Source organism: Aspergillus brasiliensis (assembly GCF_001889945.1).
Source record: "Aspergillus brasiliensis CBS 101740 unplaced genomic scaffold ASPBRscaffold_2, whole genome shotgun sequence".
Classification (NCBI taxonomy): Eukaryota; Fungi; Ascomycota; class Eurotiomycetes; order Eurotiales; family Aspergillaceae; genus Aspergillus; species Aspergillus brasiliensis.
In genome coordinates this window covers 2,837,353-2,857,235 of record NW_027137443.1, presented here as the reverse complement: position 1 = coordinate 2,857,235, position 19,883 = coordinate 2,837,353, and the positions used below count along the sequence as shown (strand labels likewise).

At 52.8% G+C, this 19,883-nt stretch overlaps 9 protein-coding genes and 1 non-coding gene across 10 annotated transcripts; 6 read left to right on the top strand and 4 right to left on the bottom strand.

The window, feature by feature from the left end:
- Nucleotides 1-2,520: 2,520 nt before the first annotated feature.
- On the top strand, nucleotides 2,521-4,261 carry ASPBRDRAFT_116834 (MFS transporter; the record flags this gene model as incomplete). Its single annotated transcript, XM_067617021.1, has 4 exons — nucleotides 2,521-2,801; nucleotides 2,867-3,239; nucleotides 3,299-3,382; nucleotides 3,434-4,261. The coding sequence occupies 4 exons, from the start codon at nucleotides 2,521-2,523 to the stop codon at nucleotides 4,259-4,261; spliced, it is 1,566 nt and encodes a 521-aa protein (XP_067483645.1).
- Nucleotides 4,262-4,662: 401 nt separating this feature from the next.
- Nucleotides 4,663-4,734, top strand: ASPBRDRAFT_t46. Its single transcript has one exon. It is a non-coding gene; the product is annotated as a tRNA-Arg (tRNA).
- A 589-nt stretch (nucleotides 4,735-5,323) lies between these two features.
- On the top strand, nucleotides 5,324-6,231 carry ASPBRDRAFT_204022 (uncharacterized protein). Its single transcript, XM_067621689.1, has 2 exons — nucleotides 5,324-5,599; nucleotides 5,698-6,231. Exons 1-2 carry the CDS (start codon nucleotides 5,528-5,530, stop codon nucleotides 5,944-5,946), a joined length of 321 nt encoding a protein of 106 aa, XP_067483644.1. The 5' UTR covers nucleotides 5,324-5,527; the 3' UTR covers nucleotides 5,947-6,231.
- Nucleotides 6,232-6,244: 13 nt separating this feature from the next.
- ASPBRDRAFT_52015 (CoA-binding protein) lies at nucleotides 6,245-8,150 on the bottom strand (the record flags this gene model as incomplete). The annotated part of the gene is made up of 3 exons (XM_067626828.1): nucleotides 6,245-7,340; nucleotides 7,705-8,014; nucleotides 8,066-8,150. 3 exons carry the CDS (start codon nucleotides 8,148-8,150, stop codon nucleotides 6,245-6,247), a joined length of 1,491 nt encoding a protein of 496 aa, XP_067483643.1.
- Nucleotides 8,151-8,468: 318 nt separating this feature from the next.
- On the top strand, nucleotides 8,469-11,300 carry ASPBRDRAFT_115437 (Rad4 family protein; the record flags this gene model as incomplete). Its single annotated transcript, XM_067616899.1, has 1 exon — nucleotides 8,469-11,300. One exon carries the CDS (start codon nucleotides 8,469-8,471, stop codon nucleotides 11,298-11,300), a length of 2,832 nt encoding a protein of 943 aa, XP_067483642.1.
- Nucleotides 11,301-11,604: 304 nt separating this feature from the next.
- ASPBRDRAFT_26859 (uncharacterized protein) lies at nucleotides 11,605-13,426 on the bottom strand (the record flags this gene model as incomplete). The annotated part of the gene is made up of 2 exons (XM_067622308.1): nucleotides 11,605-13,146; nucleotides 13,196-13,426. 2 exons carry the CDS (start codon nucleotides 13,424-13,426, stop codon nucleotides 11,605-11,607), a joined length of 1,773 nt encoding a protein of 590 aa, XP_067483641.1.
- Nucleotides 13,427-13,785: 359 nt separating this feature from the next.
- Nucleotides 13,786-14,520, top strand: ASPBRDRAFT_192537 (HD domain-containing protein; the record flags this gene model as incomplete). The annotated part of the gene is made up of 2 exons (XM_067620495.1): nucleotides 13,786-13,831; nucleotides 13,901-14,520. 2 exons carry the CDS (start codon nucleotides 13,786-13,788, stop codon nucleotides 14,518-14,520), a joined length of 666 nt encoding a protein of 221 aa, XP_067483640.1.
- A 279-nt stretch (nucleotides 14,521-14,799) lies between these two features.
- Nucleotides 14,800-15,467, bottom strand: ASPBRDRAFT_52011 (HIT family protein; the record flags this gene model as incomplete). The annotated part of the gene is made up of 2 exons (XM_067626827.1): nucleotides 14,800-15,309; nucleotides 15,390-15,467. The coding sequence occupies 2 exons, from the start codon at nucleotides 15,465-15,467 to the stop codon at nucleotides 14,800-14,802; spliced, it is 588 nt and encodes a 195-aa protein (XP_067483639.1).
- Nucleotides 15,468-15,741: 274 nt separating this feature from the next.
- On the bottom strand, nucleotides 15,742-17,809 carry ASPBRDRAFT_38839 (Mob1 family protein). Its single transcript, XM_067624019.1, has 2 exons — nucleotides 17,274-17,809; nucleotides 15,742-17,195 (listed from the first exon to the last, which is right to left on the bottom strand). Exons 1-2 carry the CDS (start codon nucleotides 17,505-17,507, stop codon nucleotides 15,885-15,887), a joined length of 1,545 nt encoding a protein of 514 aa, XP_067483638.1. The 5' UTR covers nucleotides 17,508-17,809; the 3' UTR covers nucleotides 15,742-15,884.
- Nucleotides 17,784-19,593, top strand: ASPBRDRAFT_38838 (CobW family GTP-binding protein). Its single transcript, XM_067624018.1, has 6 exons — nucleotides 17,784-17,961; nucleotides 18,065-18,148; nucleotides 18,205-18,216; nucleotides 18,289-18,385; nucleotides 18,455-18,986; nucleotides 19,047-19,593. The coding sequence occupies exons 1-6, from the start codon at nucleotides 17,841-17,843 to the stop codon at nucleotides 19,389-19,391; spliced, it is 1,191 nt and encodes a 396-aa protein (XP_067483637.1). The 5' UTR covers nucleotides 17,784-17,840; the 3' UTR covers nucleotides 19,392-19,593.
- Nucleotides 19,594-19,883: the final 290 nt, after the last annotated feature.

Genomic DNA, 19,883 nt, shown 5'->3' with positions numbered 1-19,883 from the left:
GCACAATGTGCATGGCTCGAGCATTGGTGCTGTAGGATCATTAACTCTAGATAACTCGATATCATTGAGCAACAGTGTTCTCACGACACTCGTGCAAGCAACAGTACACTCAGTTGAAGTTCTGCAGCGTGCTGATCTTCGGGCTAACTCGGGACGCATCTATATATAGTAAATAGATCGGAGGACCGGTTCTGTCCAGCTCGTCGAGCAATTGGCTCTTCCAATGAAGATCAACGAACATTTGAGCAGCCCGATTAAGGTTGATCTATAATCGAAACATGTTTCTGACGTGAAAAGAGCCATTATTCAGTCTTAAGGGTCATTCGGTGGGTTGTGACCTCGACAATACTCGCAACTCCATTAAGTTATGCTGTGTCCTAAATCAGGCAACAGTAACTAGTTGTGAGAAAAAAAAAAAAGGTCGTCGGAAGTGGTAGTATCTGGGAAAGATACAGCTTAACAGGGAGATATCCAAGACGGTGGATGGTTTGAGGTTGTTTGCAATTTTAGGAAAGAACGGATCACGGGACGGTCATTTGCGAATATCGAGTTTCAGTCCTGCAGACTTCCCGCCTCTCGTTACAACTTCGTGCCACGCAGTTGAGACTTCCATTCCTTCCGAAGAAGGGTATTGCGGTGGCCTTGACCTCGTGAGCCATGGCGAATATTCGGCATCCTGCCTCGGGAGTTAACAATCTGCCACACAAGATGCACACGCAAGAATAGGCCTCGCCACCCTTTGATTACACTTTGCTACTGGGTAGCAAGGTCCGCTGTGGCTTCAGCAAGTGGCGAAATGTACATTGCATGGAGAGACTGCCTGCTGCTTGCAGTACACAATATCCAGCAGCTGATAAGGCAAGATTTCGAAGAAAACAGCAACGGAAGAAATCGTGCAGCACCGCATCTTCGCAGCAGAATCAACGCATCATTGCGGAACCCAACCCCAAATTTTGGTATATCGGAATTTGAATAAGCTTCTAGCCCGCGGTCCCGAACCCACCCGAGGCAATAATCTCACCAGCTGTCACCAATCGATTAGGCTCCCTAAGGGAGATCGCCGTTAAGAGTGGATAGACTCCCCCCAGGGTTACCGTCCAGACTTCGATGCTGTCTGTCTAGAACTATGCCCGGCGCTGCGGAAATCTGATAAACTCTAGCCGCTTGACCTCGGCCGTAAGATAAGCTTTCCAGGCAGCTCTATTTGGGCGCTACTCCGTTCGCATATTCGGTCCCTATGTCAACTAGGATGTGGACCTGACGATCCGTATCACGCATTTGACTTGCCACAACGAGCGATCATATATGCGATGGTTGGTGGGCATCCGGACTTGGGAGGAATGCCGAAAGCATTGACTGGGAACGACGGGGTCCAATGCACCAGCCGATGGGCCAACCGGGAGATCTCCCGCCTTCCGTCCAATAGTACCGACTCTTATGATGAATCCGTCTGCTGAGGTGTCTTCACCAAGCATTTCTGGATCTGAGCTAGGACTGCCAATCCGGATGGTTGATCTACATATTTTGAACAAGCAGGCATGGCTGTGATGCCCTCAGGTATGAGCTCAGCGCTCTGAGTAGCCTGTTTCAGGGCCGCGCGGAGCTAGTTGCAGGCTTAACATCGCTACTGATATCCCCACGCCCACGGGGCAGCAGAAGAGTAGCTACTCGGTCTATTCGACTTTTACACATCTATATCTGTAGACCTAACATTTGAGACTATATCGGTCATATTCTAGGTGATCACCTAATTAACGTGCTCTTGAGGCACCCCATCAGTGGATATTGGGTTGGGTCTTGAATTGTGGCTGCAAATATTCGACAACTTATACGGAGTAGATGGAACTCAATCCAGTGTGTTCCGACTATTTTTGGACCAAAGCCACGCGACCCTACATAATAGTTTCCCGGGAAGTAGTTACCTTATGGGATTCTGGTCACTGTTCCTAACTTCCTGATGCCTGAAGTGATATGTCGATCTGCGAATCACACAAAAGGAGAACCGGGTCAGGGATCTCTGCGCCATGGTGGATCATGTGGAGAATATTGGCGCTACCCAGAGAATAGTTTCTATGGAATAAGGCTTATTCTCCAACCCAATGGGGCAAACGTCGATAAGCACCAGAAGCGAGCAGGTCACGCAAGGATTCCATCGCAGTCGTCAGTGCTTCTACCCCTGCCTATGCTAGATGATCCGTCTTACTCCTATTGTACCCACTACAATTCGTCTTGGGCGAATTTTGCGACAGGTCATCCCCAAAATCAGAGAAAGGGAGCCACGAGAGATCCACGGGACGGACAGCAAGGGCCGGAATGCCAGACTCATCTTCTGTCTGGACGCGCGTTGCCTGCGATGATCTACTCAACTTACCTGGTTTGTCTCTCTTCCCAGCATGGCTGTCTGGCTACTTATTGCCTTGGTTGTCTGTTGGGAATCATGTCGAAAATCATCTGATGCCATTGTTCTCTAATCTTCCCGCTGCTCTTACTATCACCGTGTAACCGCCCGCCATCATTAACATGCCTACGGCGCCACCCGGGGATGTTGATTACTCCGCTGCTCTGAGCCAGGAACATAGCCTGGAGAGTGCTGATACGCTCTTTGTGGCGAAAGACTTTGTGCACGTTGAAGAAGGAGAAATCACGTTACAAGATACTGCATTAGAATCGGATGACGCCCAGGACAAGGATGGCCTCGTCGTGCACTGGGATGGGCCAAACGACCCCCAGAACCCCTTGAACTGGACCAACTTGCGGAAATGGGTTATCATCGGGTTGATATCCTTGAGCAGCTTCAACGTGTGAGTCCGACACAGTCTACGCTAAGGTTATGCATTCATACGAGCATCTGAATTGACTATCCCAGATCCATGGTATCTACGGTCTTCGCTCCCGGCGTTCCGCAAGTCCTGAAAGAGTTCAATGTTCACGACTCATCCATTTCATCTCTTATGATATCAATTTACGTGATGGGCTCTGCTCTTGGCCCTCTTGTTCTGACGCCTCTTACTGAGATAAGTGGGAGACTTCCCATGACACACCTAGCGAATATACTCTTTGCAGTGGCTGCAGTTGTCTGCGCCGCCAGTGTGGACATATCGATGCTCATACTGGCACGCTTCGTCATGGGTATAGCTAGTTCCGTGCCTGTGACGGTCGGTGGAGGGTTCGTTGCGGATATGATTCCCATGGAAAAGAGAGGAACGGCGATGACAATCTGGACGGTTGGTCCGCTCATGGTAAGTCTAACCCTACCCCTAGATAGTATCTATCGATGCAGATCTAACATCTACGTTAGGGTATGGTCACAGGGCCCATTTATGGTGGCTACATTGTTCAAAGCATCGGATGGCGTTGGACCATCTGGGTAGAGGCGATCCTTGTAAGTGTGCTTCATGCTCTGTCATTTGAGACGAAATGCTAATATAATCAGGGCGGGATCATCGTGGTTGCTTCCCTAATCTTCTTGCGCGAGACATATGCACCTACGCTGCTCCAGCGAAAGGCGAATCGACTTCAGAAAGAGACTGGACGTCCGTTTCGAACTCAGTACGACACGAAGAAGACGATCGGCCAGCTTGTCTGGACCTCAATCAGCCGCCCGATCAAGTTTCTTTTCCTATCACCCATCGTTATGATCGTTTCTTTGTACAGCTCGATCACCTACAGCTATATGTACATACTTTTCACGACTTTTACGAGCGTCTTCGAGAATGTGTACGGCTTTACTCCCGGCGAAGCAGGTCTCGGCTACCTGGGACTGGGTCTCGGATTCTGCTCTGGACAAATCGTCGTGGGATATTATTCCGATCGGTACCTCAAAAAGCAGGAGAAGATTCATGGCAAGATGAAGCCAGAAGATCGCCTTCCACCTTTGGTGGTAGGATGCATTCTGGTACCGATTGGTCTCTTTTGGTACGGCTGGGCCGCAGAGTACCGGTTGCACTGGATCGTTCCCATCAGTGGAACCTTTTTTGTGGGCGCAGGGATATTCTTCGTCCACCTGGTCACACAAGTTTACCTGATTGATTCATATACTCTTTATGCTGCCAGCGCAGTATCTGCGGAGCTGGCTCTGCGGTGCCTTTTCGGTGCTACTATCCCCTTGGCGGCTACTCCTTTATACGATGCCCTTGGGCTAGGATGGGGGAACAGCCTGCTCGGGTTTATTGCACTTTTGTTTGTCCCGGCTTCGCTTTTCTTACTCAAGTATGGTGAGAGGATCCGGACGAGTCCCAAGTTTCAGCCGCGGATGACATGAATAATCTGTTTGGCTATTGATGTGCGCATAGCGATGGCGTTTAATTAGCGTTTGAATTATATACGGATATTGTCTGTTTTTGATGCAAGAATTGGCCCTGCACGGACGTACTCAACACCGAAGCGATACTGTACAGAGAGCTTGGATTTCCGAATATTACATGTCACATGTCGCTGTCTTTCTATCTATTCCCTCATTTATACAGTGGTAAATGCTACACTTTTAGATAGAATAATAGAGCAAGGAGGGAATAGTTATTCAAGAGGAACCCCAGATTCGGTCTTTCAACGTCGACGGTGACTCAACTAGGATAGGCATCGCTAAGTTACTGAAGCAAGGAACTGTGTCAGTTCAGATCTACTGCTTTATAAACGCAAAAGAGACGCAAGAATATATCAACTGGCCTGCTGGCCCAATGGTAAGGCGCTTGACTACGGATCAAGAGATTGCAGGTTCGAATCCTGCGTAGGTCAATTCTTTTTTGCTATTTTTCATTTCCCTCACACAAGAATGCGCCTCTCCATTTTTTGACTGCTTTCCCCTGAAATCTCTGATAGAGGCAAAAGTAAACAACAACCGAAATCATCCGAGTTGACCTCATGACCGCGGTATACTTAGCTGAGTTTTATGATGTGTGAAGGAGGAGTTCGTCCAATCCCTACCGCCGTAACCCTACCCTCAATAATTACCCATGCTTTTAACAACAGGAGTAAGAAAAACATGGATTCCATCAGTGAGACCCAGTCCAAGACACCAGAGAGACAACCGTATACCAAGTACTCAACTCTATCCTTCCATCCTTAAGCTTAATTACAAACAAGCTCTAAAGAGGGGAGGGGGGTGTTCCTCCTTTCCCCCTGCCGCCCAGCCATACAACCCAACCCAACCCTACTTTACTGACCTACCCGAAGTCTCGGACTATCTAGGTAGATACTGTAGACAAACTGTCAGGCAAGGAATGCAGGCACCGCACCGCGTCGCCCAACGAATCAAGGGATGGACGATAATAATTAACGCGTAGCATGCCATACATAGCAGTAGATAGTCAAGGTCAGAGACAGGGTATAATACTATCTATCATTCCCATCCTACTAAGTAAATTTTTATTCTATTCAGTCGTTCATTCATTTCAATCGTGAGTGCCGCGCACGCATTCATTCATTCATTCATTTATCCACCCCAATATTATCCCATTACTCCATATCTACCTACATCCAGAATACAAAGCAGAAACCAAGAAGAAACAACAATATCAACACAAAGACAATGAAGTTCCTCACCCTCGCTATACCCGCAACCCTTCTCGTGAGCGTGGGTGTAGTCGCGATGCCCATTCCCGTACGTTTTTTTATCTACGCGCCCTCCAATACTATCTATCATACCATAGTAGAAGACAACAGTCAGAAGTTCCATGCTGACCATTCATTCTAATACAGTCAACGAGCAAAGCGGCGCGGCTTTCGGGCCAGAACCTCTTCGACGCGCTGGGGCAGGGAGGTGGGATCCCGGGGTTATTGTCTGACGTTCACATGCCCTTCTTGAATCCTAGTCCTAAGACGAATGGTAATGATACTGGGGATGGCGATGAAGATGCTGGTGCTGGTGTTGGTGGTGACAAAGGGCCTGGCGCTGAGAATCCGGCGGGAGTAGGAGCTGGGGGGCAAGATGGGGCTGGAGAGCAGTAAGATTGGGAATATGGGATGAGATGACGAATGATTGATGCAATTATACAAGGTTGATGTTTGTCTGCGAATGATTTTTTGGTTCAGTGTCTGTTTTGTCCTGGTAGTAGCTAACTATAACAATATCATATCACACGCGCGATCGGGTTGAAAAAAGGATCCACGCCAGTCATTATTGGTTGGTTTCATCAGTCATAACGAGCGTCGCCAATCGTCAAGTATCGTCATCTAGGTTTCCAACGAAGGGTATCAGGTTTGAGTAACATGTCGTAAAACAGAGAAAAAAAACATAGAAAGCGCATTAATCCTCCATATCCAGATCGTTCACCTCCACGCGCGTCCCCAGTGCCTGTTTTCCTTCCTTAATCATCGCCTGCAGCTGCCGGTTTAACCGGGCAAGGCTAGCGTCCTCCTCACGCTCCATGCGACGCATCTGCGCCATGTAGCGTTGGGTCTCCACAGACACGGGGCTCTCCCGCGGCTTGGCTGGCGATGAAAACTGCGACTTCGTCGGCATAGATGGCGCATGCGAGATCAGCGTGCGCTTGCCCTGCGACCGCCGACGGGAGTGGGTATGTGCTGGGGTCCGACGATGCACTCGTCTGCGCTGGGAAGGGCTGGCCTCGTCCATGAATTCCTCACGCGCAGACACGATCACCCAACTGTGCTTTATATCGTCTTCTTCAGGATACTGTCCTGGAAAGGGGCTCGAGGGACCCTGTTGCCGCTGAGAAGTAGAGATGCGTTCCTTCTCGATCGACGGCGATAACAGCTGGGGTTGTGTATCCTCCACCGTCATTGTGTAGCCTTGCCCACCACCTGCGTAAAAGCCTCGGAAAGCTCCGCCCCAACAAAAGTCCCAGACTTTGCCCACCACACCTAGCACAGCTCGACTCCAGCGGACGGGAGCAGGCTGTGGGTAAGCTACCGGAGCTGTGACGGCAGTAGCCGCGGTTGTGGTCGAGGCCGTCATCTTCTCATCATGACCGGTCGGAGAGGCCTCGATCAAAGACGGGTCCCAGCGGCTGCGTTTACGGCGAATGTCAGCAGTTTCACTGAGAGATTCGACACTGTCATCGAGAGCGATGGGTCGAGGAGGATTGCGATAACGGTTGGGGCGATAGACGTGATCGGCGGAGGTATCCTCCACTCCAAGGAGAAGATCGTCGTGGGAGATCACAGAGGCAACATGGCTCGAGGGGGAGTCGATGTTCAGCCAGGAACGATGATCAACCTCTAGGCGAGATCTCTTCCGGTTGGGAATAGAGATCGAGCGATACAAAGCCGACGAGGCTGAGGGAGTGGGCGGAACTTGGAATAGCTGTGAAGGTGCACCGGCCAGATCGAGTTGCGGAGGAATGGGGGAGTCGAGGAAGAATGATGGACTTGAGGGCATCCTTCAAGGTGGGGAGACAAGCAGTGGCTGGGAAGGACTGGAGATGCAGGGGGGTTGCATATGATGGAGAAAAGAACGTGGGAGATGGGGATGGTTGTAGAGGTGAGAAAGAAGATGAGGAGAAAGAGGCAGAAGAAGAAGAAAAGAAGAGGAGAAAAAACACGGGATTGTCCCCAACAAGACACCGCCAGCCTCCCTCTTTCTTTCTTTTTTACTTTTCTTCGTTCCCCATTACTTCTTTCACCGCAACAGCATTTATTATCATCATTCTGAACTATTAATTTCACATGAAGCGTAACTACAGCTGAGCCTTCCACTCGCGCTGGGCCTCTCTCAACGCATCCTCGCCATCCACCAGCACACACCAGCCCTCGCCGCCCAGACCACCATCTCCCACCACCGCTGCTGCAAAATGGCCATCTAGAAAGTTCAAGACACTCTTATCATACGTGCCTGGCTGTAGCCAGACAGCGGGAATCCCCACACTGTGGGCCTCCTTGAGAAGGGCAAGAGTCACCGGGGGAGGAGTGACGATAGACAGGGAAGTCTGCTCGGGGTTGGGCAACGCGCGGGGCGATGCGACCGTCTTGTAGGTCTGCGACGGCAGCTCGATCTCGGGGGCGCGAGGGTTGAGGGGAGTAACGGGCAGAGAGTGTTGATGATACCAGGCAAAGACTGCTGGTCAGCCGGCACAACGACCTGCAAAGTGATGGCAATGGGACCTACTCTTGTAGCCAAACTTGCTGCGATCGTTGCTGGCCCCCGCCACGGCGAACTGCGGCGACAGGAAGAAGCGGCGCGCGGCATCCATCGTAGCAGACATCTTGCGATCGTACTTATGATAGGAAATATACACAGATAGTCTGGAAGGGGGATCGTAGGATGGTTCGTGAGACAGAGATAGCAGAGGAGGATGACGATGATGATAATGTGGGGGGAATGGAGATGGAGATGGAGAGACGCGGAGAAGAAGCCGAGCCTCGATGGCGCGAACTTCTCCTTCAACTTTCTCCTTTCTCCAACTTCCCCTTCATTAACCACCACACAATTTCTTCGCATAATACAGTTCTCCCTTTACTATTTTCCCAATCAAACACAACTTTCTAGTCGCCTGCTTTCCGCTGCTTGTATGCCCCCATACGTCCCCCGAAAGCGTCTCTCTTCCGAGGATCCGCCCGCCGCCAAACGCCGTCATGCGACGCCTCCCATCGCCGCTGTCATCGAAGACACTGACACCGAATCGTCCCTGAGTGACGTCCCCGAAGAGATAGAAACACCGCAGGTACCGGATGGATCAGATGAGGAGAGTAGCGACTCTGATGAGGTCGATTGGGAGGACGCCATCGAGTCCAATGCGGCCAACGCCACCCCCGTTACGCCCTCCATCCTCAACCACGACCTGCACCAGGACCTGGAGTTGACACTGGACAAGAACGAGATTCACCTGACCGATCTACTCGAAGGCAAGAAAGGCCCATCAAAGATAGAACGACAGATCCGCATCCAAACCCATTGTCTACATGTGCAGTTTTTACTCCACCATAACGCCATCCGTAATGTCTGGGCCAACGACTCCCAACTCCACGAAATCCTGCGCCGCAAGCTACCCCAACCCATACATAAAGAGGTCAAGAAATGGCGCATTGCATCCGGCCTTGAGGCTCCAGAGCAACCTCCTGAGAAGAAGTCGAAGAAAGGAAAAGGGAAACAGCGTCGCCAATCAGAACGGGATTGGGCGGAAGGCTCGTCGCGACTTGAGCCCGGCCAACCGGATATGAGCAGCGGAGATCCCATCATCACCCTTCTCAAGGTCCTCGCTGCCTACTGGAAGAGCAAGTTCAAGATCACTGCTCCAGGGCTACGAAAACACGGGTACCGTCCCATGGCTCAGTTGGAGGCTCAGATCAAGTCCTTCCAGAAGGACGACCATGACCCCGAGAAGCACGGCGAAAGGATAGCAAGCATTGAAGAGTTTCGCCACGCTGCGGAGAACATGCAGGGCTCGCGAGACGTCGGCGCCCAGCTGTTCACGGCTCTGCTGCGTGCTCTCGACATCGAAGCTCGACTGGTCGCCAGTCTGCAGCCCCTTGGCTTCGGCTGGACTAAGAGCGAAACCTATACACCCAAGCAAAACGCAGACACGGAGCCTTCGACCGAGAACGTAGAGACCGAAGACGCCGTTGACATGGAGTCAGACAGCAGTGAAGATGACACAAAGCCCGCCCGCAGCAAATACTTTAGCAAATACGATGAGGACCTACCCTTTCCCATCTACTGGACTGAAGTCGCCTCGCCCATCACCCATCAAATCATCCCCGTTGACCCGCTGATCCTCCGCAACCCTGTAGCCACCACCCCCGAGCTCCAGGCAGCCTTTGAACCTCGCGGCGGCAAAGCCGAAAAGGCCAAGCAAGTCATCTGCTACGTCGTCGCCTACTCCTCCGACAAGACCGCCAAAGACGTGACGACGCGCTATCTCCGACGCCGCACCTGGCCCGGCAAAACCAAGGGCTACCGGATCCCCGTCGAGAAGATCCCCATACCAGGCCGCAAAGGCAAATTCTACGAAGTCGACTGGTTCCGCGTGATCCTCCGCGTCTACCAGCGCGCCCAACCCCAACGCACCGCCGTCGACGACCTCGAAGACACCAAGGACCTCCTTCCTAACCAACCCGAGCGCAAACCCGGCAAAGAAGGCGACACGCTACAAAGCCTGCGCACATCCACAGAATTCGTGCTCGAACGCTTCCTCCGGCGCGAAGAAGCCCTCAAACCCGGCGCCCGCCACGTCCGCACCTTCAAAACCGGAAAAGGCGCCAAAGCCAAAGAAGAGAAAGTCTTCCGCCGCAAAGACGTCCTGAAATGTCTCTCCGCCGAAAGCTGGCACAAAGAAGGCCGAAGACCCAAAGAGGGCGAGATGCCACTGAAACGCGTCCCCATCCGCGCCGTCACTCTCCTCCGCAAACGCGAAGTCGACGAGTTCGAGCGCCAGAACGGTGAAAAGCCTAAACAGGGTCTCTACGCCGTCCACCAAACGGAATACATCATCCCTGATCCAATCTGCGATGGCGTCATTCCCAAGAACGAATACGGCAACATCGACTGCTTCGTCCCTAGCATGGTGCCCCGCGGTGCGGTTCATATCCCCTGGCCTGGAACTGTGCGCGTCTGCAAGAAACTTGGCGTCGATTACGCCGAAGCAGTCACGGGTTTCGAGTTCGGGTCGAAGATGGCTGTTCCTGTTATCCAGGGTGTCGTTGTCGCCGCGGAAAACGAGGACCTTGTCAAAGATGCCTGGTTAGCGGATGACGCAGAGAAACGCAAGCGGGAGCAGCTAAAAGCAGAGGCACGCATCTTGCAGACTTGGCGGAAATTCCTCTTTGGCTTGCGGATTAAGCAGCGCGTGCAGGAGGAGTATGGTGGTAAGGATGCGGACGATAGACTCGACCATGAGCGGGAGGCTCATAATCCGTTTACCAATCGTCGTGGTCGGTTGCCTGATCAATCTGCTTCTGATTCTGCCCCTGCGCCTGCTCCGGATGATGAGCACGAGGAGGAAGTTCATGGTGGCGGGTTCTTACTCCCTGGTGAGGATGAGGAGGGTGCGGATGCAGATCGAGGCGGTGGATTTCTTCTTCCTGGTCAGGATGGGGATGATAATGATGACGGGGGATTGATTGTTGATCATCACGAGCAGCAGCAACAGCAACATGTATCGTCTGAGCCTGACACACGCTCGGATTCCGATGCGGAGGTCGCTGATAGTGATGACGATGATGACGATGGCAAAGTGGAGGATCCGATCTCGCTGAGTTCTGACTCGGAAGAGCTCTCGTCTCCGGTAGAGATACCGGATTCAGAGGAATCAGATGCAGATTCCGAGTCGGAGTATGAGCCACAGGCACCGCCGCCACCCCCTGCGGCGCCGCGGAGGAGCACGAGAAGGGGCGGTCGTAGATAGATTATGATCAGTTCTGTTAATTCATGTATGTATGACTGTATGTGTTTTTCATGTCTGGCGTTGGTGGTGTGTGACAATAATGATAGCGATAGGGATGATTGATCAAGAGAAGCATGATGATAAAGTTCTGTATTTCACTAAATGATATTAACTGTTGTATCGTGTACTGCGTTCTTCCAAGAGCTATAAACATTAATCATATGTAGGTATAGGCATGTAAGGGAGGTAAACATAATCATCTCCCGTAAAACATCACACATAAGAATCGATAAAGACAATAACGAAATTTGAACCGACGTAACAATCATAATACCCTCCGTCTCGACGCTGACGGAGTATCCTGCGCATGCGCGTACTCCTCGCCTCCCCCATCGAGATCGATTTCCTCGTCCGGACTCAGATCGAAATCCCCAAGGGGGCTGATGTGCACTGCCGGCGATGCAACCGGGCTGTGTGCCACCCGAGGTCGCGACTTGAATACGCTGGCGTAGTCCGCTTCCTCGTCAAAGAGCTCGTCGCGGGGCGTAGAGGCCCGACTGGGGATGGTGTGTGGTCTCTGGGGAGTTTCGAACTGATTTATGGGGAAAGAGGGCCGAGGGCGGTGGGACCGGAAGCTTTCTCTTGGTCTGGGTTGGGTGGGTGGGACGATGAGGGACATGGACTTGCGGGTTCGTTCGACGAGTGTAAATCTGCTTGTTCGTTGAGAGGGAGAAGGATCCTTCTCGGGAACTTCAGTGGTTGAGAAGGAGGGAACGCTGGGCTGGGGCTCTGCGATGGAGGGTGTTGATGTTCTTGAGGTGGTTGAGCGGGTGGTGTCCAGTTCAGCCTGGGGAGATGATCTGTTGCTTCCAGCCGCTGAGCTGGACGACACTGTTGCAGGGTTGCGTACTTTGGAGTCGCTATGGGTATGGCGGTGACGATGCGTTGCGGATCGACCGTTGATCCGGGCAATGGCCTCTGTCATGGAGAAGAGCAGTGCCCGGTCGTCTGCCTTTGGCGAGGCGCGTTCCACTGGCTGTCGGACGGCTTTCGAGATGCTGGCGACGGTGAGTGCCTGGTGCTCCCGGAAGACGAGAGGTTGAGATTTCGTTGAGCTCGTGGATTGCACCCGCTCATGTTTGCGCATAGAGGCACTGTACTGGCGCCAGCGCTGGAGCCGGGCTCGCTGGCGGAAGACGCGAGACTCCAGATCGACTAATAGATCCGGGGATGAATTCGCACGGAGGCCATCTACACTTGATTCTTTGGCTCTCGCCCATGCGGTCTCGAACGGGAGTTCCAAAAAGGCGTCGCTGCTGCCCTGTGCACCACCATCGACCAGGGTATCCGCCCAATCCTCAGCCCCCAGCCAATTAGCCCTGAGGTCGCGGGCCAGCGCATCTATGTCGGCGCCAGTGTCGGGAAGTTGGGGAGGGTTCTCCTTAGCTCGTTCATCAAGCTGCAGCTTCTTGAGTTCTAGCAATTGAGTGAACTTTTCATGGGTATCCCGGGCTTTGTCGCGACGCTCGCTGATTTGGTTGAGGGAGACCCGATGAGCAAGGACGAGGGGGAGCATGAGCTGGTATTCCTCGCGCGTCAGCCCGGAAGCCAATGAAAGCTTCAGGGACACATTTTGCAGTGCGGGATCTGAGGAAGCGGCGAGAGTCTTCCGCAGCACTGCAGTTGAAAAGACGGCCAACAGCTCCTCGAATTTCTCTCCCCTGCAGTCATCTAGCATTGACTTGCGCAGAATGGTTTCTCTGCCCAAATCGCCCTGTTTCTTCAATTCGGAGAGCACGCGAAACAAGGCAGCACGCAGGTTGACGGACTGTAGGGGCTCGAGCGGAGGGAAGAAGGGCCGGAGTTTCTGCATGCCGTCAGTCGGGCATCAAAGCCACTGAGGGGATGGAACGTACATCCCGAGCGGTGTCGGGGTCCCAAAGGGCAACCAGGTGATATAGAGCCCATTCGATGGCCCTTATACGCTGACGCTGGTTCTGCGACGTATCTGTGAGGGAGCGGAGAGAGATGCGAGGCCAGTCATCATGGCGATCGAGCTGGAGGAGCTGGAGGTTGCGGACGAAAACGGAGAGGGGAGGCTGAGGGGACCAGTTCGGGGGTTTGGGACGAGAAGTTCGAGACTGCATGGTACATCTGATTCCTGGTTAGAGAAGAAAGTAGCATATTATCATTATAGTTATTGGCACATACCTGCACAGAGAGACCAGTCGAAGAACTGCACGGAGAGAGGGAAGAACCACGGAGAGCTGAAGATCAACAAGCAAGTAGTAATGGATGAATGGATGGATCCGCTGGCTGGCTGAAACCAACCAATCCGCTCGACCGCTTTTTCTCTCCCCGCAGTTTCTCTTTCTCCTCCGGTTCTTTCTCCTCTTCGCCTTCTTTTCTTTTTCTTTCCTTTGCTGTTTGTGCTCGTCCTGTTCAGTTTCCTTCCTCTTGCCTTAACTTTCTCTTCCACTCTCCTCTCCAAGCCTATCTTATCAAAATGGGCTCCGAAACCCCCTCCAATCCCCTCTGGACCACCCAGTCCGGTGAGCAGATCCTAACCCCTCCTCCACCATTCCCCTCCCACACCAGCTAACATTTAACCACTCAACCAGTCCTGGCAAGCCTTCCTCACCCCCCAGAGGAGAACTCTGCCTCGCCGATCCCTTTCTTTCACCTTCTCGAGCGCCTGAAGACCACCAAGCGCGAAGGCTGGCGCCGCTTCGGCATCAACTCCGGCGAATCTATCTCCGACCACATGTACCGCATGTCGATAATGACTATGCTTGCGCCGCCCTCCCTGGCTTCCCGCCTCAATCTGCCCCACTGCATGAAGATGGCCCTGATCCACGATATGGCCGAGTCGCTCGTCGGCGACATCACCCCCGTTGACCGGGTCGACAAGACCGAGAAGGCGCGTCGCGAGGCCGCCGTCATGGACTACATTGCCAACAACCTCCTAGGCGGAGTCCCTGGTGGCATGCTGACCGGACAGGAAATCTTGAAGGTGTTCAACGAGTATGAGGCCAACGAGACGCTGGAGGCACAGTTCGTGCACGACGTCGACAAGATGGAGCTGCTGTTGCAGATGGTGGAGTACGAGCGCGCCAACGGTATCGACCTCACGGAGTTCTGCCACGTCGCGAACAAGGTGCAGTTGCCGGAGACGAAGGAATGGGCCGCTACGGTGCTGCAGGAGCGCGAGAAGTTCTGGAAGAGCAAGGCGACGGCATGAGCATGAGCATGATCAGACAGGACACATAGTACGATAAAGTGTACGGCGTTAATGTGATGATTACGACCGTGGATGGTACGAGGATGGGGGGTTTTCGGATTTTGTTTATTCTCTTCATGATACGGATACTGTGCATATTACACTCCGTGCAAGGCGTTGGGGGAAGTGTTTAATTCTAGATGATAGCTCCAATAGACCTACACATACACACACAAACCTTCTATACAGGTACAACTGTAACATACTATACACTCTAATCCAATCATTCATGTGATAAGATTAATCATCCAACTCCTTCTCCATCTCCCTCGCCAACCTCCACGCCTCCCCCTCCATCTCCTCCAACGACCTCGGCTTCCTCTCCTCATTATCCACCCTCGGAAACCTCCTCCTCCTGCTGCTGCCGCCTGCACCTTCCTCTACCTCCCCATCCCTAGGAAACGCATCCCTCAAATCCCCCTCCTCCCCATCCAACATCTCATAAACAGCATCCATACCCCCCCTACTATCTAAATCGCCCCTCTTCCTCGGAATCACATGCGCATGGACATGCGGCACACTCTGGCCCGCATCCGCCCCATCCTGGATGGCAATATTTAGACTCGACGCTCCGTAGACTCGCTCGATCATGCGGGCTACGCGCCGCACTGTCAGGAATAGATCCGAGGTCTCGGTGGGTGTGAGGTCTGTGACGCGGGGGACGACTCGGCGCGGGGAGATTAGGACGTGCCCGGGGAGGATGGGTTTGAGGTTCACGAGGGCGTAGGTATGGGGTGTTAGGTGGAAGACCTATTCAATTTCCCAGGGGGTCGGTATTAATGAATGAGGTTCTGGTTGAAGGGGAAGGGGGCTTAGGGAGGGAGACTTACCTGGGTTGTGACGGTGAAAGGGCCGAAGTGGATTGGAGCGGCTTTGAGGATGTGGGTTATGGAGTTTGGGATGGACATCGTTGTGGGTGGTTGGGGGGTGGAGGTGGACATGTATGTATGTATGAGATTATTCTTTGGAAAATATGCGTATATGGTGTATTGTGTGGATTGGTGGTATGTGCAATTGGTTTTAGAGGAAGTGAGGGTTGGTTGTGTTGATGGTGAAGATGAGGTACGTACTTGCGGTGGAGAACATCATCGCAATCGATACGACTGTCGGACTTAGGCGGAGATACCATACCATATCTACAACACCATCACCATTTACCATCTACATTTATATCTACTCTCTTTGCCAACGTCCACTCATAAGGGTATCATTACTCGCTCGTATATTACATCAGAGCCTTCTCACATATTACAACCGTGGTATCGACACATGCCATCATGCATCATCAGAAATAAAGAAATCAGTAGAGAGGAATCTGCTCGTCGCTACGCCTCCTGCGCTGCTTCCTGCGCTGGCGTTTCCTGTTCGCTAATTTGTTCGCTCGGTTGCTTCGTTTCTGCCTCTACCTCGGGCTTCGCCTCCGCCTCTGCAGGGGCTTCGCTTTCGGGTTTGGAAGGCTCTTCTGCCTCTGCCTCTGCCTCAGCTTCAGCCTCAGCCTTGGGCTCGGCCTCAAGCTCCGGTGTCTCTGGCTTGTCCTCTACCTTATCTTCCGGCTTCTCTTCCGGCTTCTCTGTCGACTCCTGAGCGTCGTCCTCGTCGGCGTGAACCTCTGAAACGGTGACCTTAGACCCGTTGTCGTCAACGGACGGCTCCGGCTCCGCCTCTGCCTCAGACTTCGGTTGCTCCTCGACGGATGGCGTTGGCTCGGCCTCCTTCGGCACAGGGACAGGGGCAGGGGCAGGGGCAGGGGCAGAAGCAGCCGCAGCGGCATTTGCAGCTGCAACCGCAGCCGTCGCCGCCGCTACAGCCTGCTGCCTCGGCTGCTCGTCATCCTCGGCGCCCTCGTTGATGGTCGTCACGCTTGAGCTGATCGACGGGCTATTCTTGTGACGCCTCGTGGTAGCCCCCGTGCTGATCGACGCCGGCTCCATATTCTCCAGCGATAACGGCTCGCTCTCCTTGCGCAAGATAGTCATTCGACGATTGTCCGTATGCTCCGACGCCGCCGGCTGCTGAACATCGACGCCCTCCGCCTCCGCAGGAACCGTGTAATTATCTTCCGGAATGAGGCTGTACATGTCGCAGACCGTCTTAAAGAAGATATACAGCCCATCGTGTCCCTCTACCTGCCAGAACACCTCCCGATGCTGGAACCAGGCGTGCGCAAAGATGCGATACAGTCGCCGGAAGATGTTGGTCAGATGTCTCATGCTGGCCTGTGCGCCGCCGCCCGTCTCCGAGCCGAGGGTCAGTCGGCTGGGAAAGTATTTAGGCGACGTAAGAATATTCGTGGCCCAATCGAGAGTATGGCAGCAATAATCGATGGCGCAGCAAGATTTGGGCGGATCGTGAACGGCACAGAGGTACTGCCACTCGGATGCGCGCATTTCGGGGCAAGTCTGGGAGGAGCAAGGAGGGGAGTCGGCGAAGAAGGCGATGATGAGGTTGTTGACCTTCATAGTCAAGAAGCGACACAGCTCGTAGAGCCATAGCGACCGGTCGACGCCGTCCGGAGGTTCCGCGAGCTGCATGGCGACATCCCGACTGATGGGGACTACTGTATCAGAGCCTTCGGGTCGTGTGTAATGATTGTAGAGAGCCTTGAGGTGTTCTTGGAGTTGGAAGGGGGAATCGAGCTATTGCAGAAAGGGGTGGCTGGGTCAGCGGAGCTAGGACTCGGAGACAGTTGTTGCCTTGTGTTACGAAAACCGTACCTGGGAGAGAGGAATCAGAGGCGGACCAACAGCCATATCCCCAGCTCTAGTACCCGGACGGATTCTCCGGGTTGAGCCATCCTCCGAAGTTTGTGAAGCGCCCAGCAATTGCTCCGTCTCGTGGTCAAAGGACTCGCCGACCGAGGGTGACTTGGGCCCGATCTGGACCTCCGTTAATGGGGGCGGACTGGGCAGGCGTGGAGAGGTGGCCTGCGAGACTCCCGCAGTAGCCATAGCGAGAGGATACGCAAACGACTTGAATGAATGAAAAGAGAGAAAGAAAGGAAAGGGAGGTAAAGGAGAGACGGAAGGAATTGGAGACGAGCAGATCAACAACGAGCTGAAATGAGGAGATAAGATGGAGCTGGCCGGATGGGGATTGGCCGCGATTGTCTGGTTTGCATTGCTGCCAAATGACTGCCGGTGCCCTAAGCCCTACCATTCCTGTTGGGGTAACGTCATTCCCCGACTTTCTCCATCTTAGCCTTCATCTTCATTCTCACTAGTATTCTAGTGTATACTTCCTGGCAACTTTTCTCCCCTCGGCTTGAAACCACAGCGTTCAGAATGGACGACGATGATGCCCCACCCCAGCTGGTTGACATCTCGACCGCCCCCGATGTGGCCCCGCCATCGACGTCACTAGACACGCCGCCTCAGAACCGCGTGCCCATCACGCTTGTGACTGGTATGATGTGATGCCACACATGCAGATCGATCTCATTGTAGACCAGCAAGCAGAAAAGAAATCTTCCGTAGATCCACACTAACTAATCAATCCCTCGTGTCAGGCTATCTGGGAGCCGGCAAGACCACTCTCCTCAACTATATCCTCACCGAGAAGCATGGCAAGAAGATTGCCGTGATCATGAACGGTGAGTGACCACCACTCCATAGAAACAAGATCTCTTAAATTGCTAAGACTCTGTAGAATTCGGTGACTGTAAGAGAAAACATCCCATACATTCTCCACTACTATCTATATAAACAAACCCAGATTAACACACCCACCCAGCAACCGACATCGAGAAACCCCTAACCGTCAACCAAGATGGTCAAGAAGTGACCGAATGGATGGAAGTCGGCAATGGCTGCATCTGCTGCTCCGTCAAGTACTCCTCCTCCCTTCCATTCCCTCTATTCTACTTACTAGTCAGTAATGAATCTAACCCAAAAACCAGAGACAACGGCGTCATGGCCATCGAATCCCTAATGGAACGCCGCGGCGCCTTCGACTACATCCTTCTTGAAACCACCGGTCTCGCCGACCCAGGCAATATCGCCCCAGTCTTCTGGGTCGACGACAACCTTGGAAGCAGCATCTACCTGGACGGAATCGTCACCCTCGTCGACGCCAAAAACATCCTACACCTGCTAGACGAGCCCACGCCCGAAGAAACTGTCTCCAGCCACGGAGGAGCTGAATCCTCCGAAGATCCCCATTCCCACACTCACGCCGGTCCCGTCCTCTCCATGGCACACATGCAAATCTCCCACGCGGACGTGATCATCATCAACAAATCAGACCTAGTAACAGCCGACGAACTCGCACAGGTCCAAGATCGCGTTACGGCCATTAACAGCGCCGCTAAAATCCACATCACGGATCATAGCAAAACACCCAAGATAGAAGGCGTGGTGCTTGATTTGCACGCGTATGATCATCTGGATAGTTTGGATTTTGCCCAGAAGGGACATAGTCATATGGATCCGGTATTACCCACCAAGGCTAGTTGGTCAATATTTTTGTTTTTACTAACACAAGTCTAACAGTCCATCTCAACCATCGCTCTCACCACACCCCCCATCACCCCATCCCAAGTATCCCGCGTCGACACATGGCTTCAATCTGTCCTGTGGGACTCGACGATGCCGCTCGCGGCGGAGGTATCCGGGCCTACGGGATTTGATATCCATCGCTTGAAGGGAATCCTTGTGCTGAGCGATGGGTCGACGAAGATTATCCAGGCGGTACGGGATGTTTTTGAGATTCGGGATGCGGAGCCTGCGGACGGCAAGACGCAGTGTAAGATTGTCTTGATTGGTCGCGGGTTGGGAGGAGATGGTGGGCGGGCGTGGCAGAGGAGTTTGGAGGAATGGTTGGATGGGATGGATTGAGTGAGTGGTGTACTAGGAAAGTCATTTGGGCGGTGGTGATGATGTTCATGATGATGACGATGACGATGATGCATTTATGTACGAAGAGAAGATAAGTGAAGAGACTTGCACTTGCATACTAGCTAGCTATGGTCTACGTTTAGATGGGAAGAGAAGCTAGATGAAATATCTATTTGTCGTTTCGGTTCCGACTAGGGTTCAGACCAAAGAAGTCATCCTTTCAGATTAATACAGTTGCTGCTTAGAAAAGTATTAACAAACCAGTGTACAAGATTGGAACGACGCAAAGTCACAAAATCACAATATCCATCCAGTCGTCAGTCGTTAGTGGGTAGGTAGGTAGATAGGAAGCAAATCAAAGAAACGAAAACAACGAAACGCCATGTCCAGAAATATTCCCACTGCTCTGATGGCAACTGGGTTCCCGAGACTGTAATCGCAGCTGCAGTAGCGAAAACCTGCGTGAGGGCTTTTAAGAGGATGATCAGCGTG

What these genes read in the sequence shown, in the direction of transcription:
- ASPBRDRAFT_204022 (XM_067621689.1), top strand. Translation starts at nt 5,528, where the DNA reads ATGAAGTTCCTCACCCTCGCTATACCCGCAACCCTTCTCGTGAGCGTG. An exon ending in TAGTCGCGATGCCCATTCCC is followed by an intron (nt 5,600 to 5,697) that starts GTACGTTTTTTT and finishes ATTCTAATACAG; the next exon opens with TCAACGAGCAAAGCGGCGCG.
- ASPBRDRAFT_38839 (XM_067624019.1), bottom strand. Translation starts at nt 17,507, where the DNA reads ATGGCTACTGCGGGAGTCTCGCAGGCCACCTCTCCACGCCTGCCCAGT. An exon ending in CTCTGATTCCTCTCTCCCAG is followed by an intron (nt 17,196 to 17,273) that starts GTACGGTTTTCG and finishes TTTCTGCAATAG; the next exon opens with CTCGATTCCCCCTTCCAACT.
- ASPBRDRAFT_38838 (XM_067624018.1), top strand. Translation starts at nt 17,841, where the DNA reads ATGGACGACGATGATGCCCCACCCCAGCTGGTTGACATCTCGACCGCC. An exon ending in TGCATCTGCTGCTCCGTCAA is followed by an intron (nt 18,386 to 18,454) that starts GTACTCCTCCTC and finishes CCCAAAAACCAG; the next exon opens with AGACAACGGCGTCATGGCCA. An exon ending in GACATAGTCATATGGATCCG is followed by an intron (nt 18,987 to 19,046) that starts GTATTACCCACC and finishes CAAGTCTAACAG; the next exon opens with TCCATCTCAACCATCGCTCT.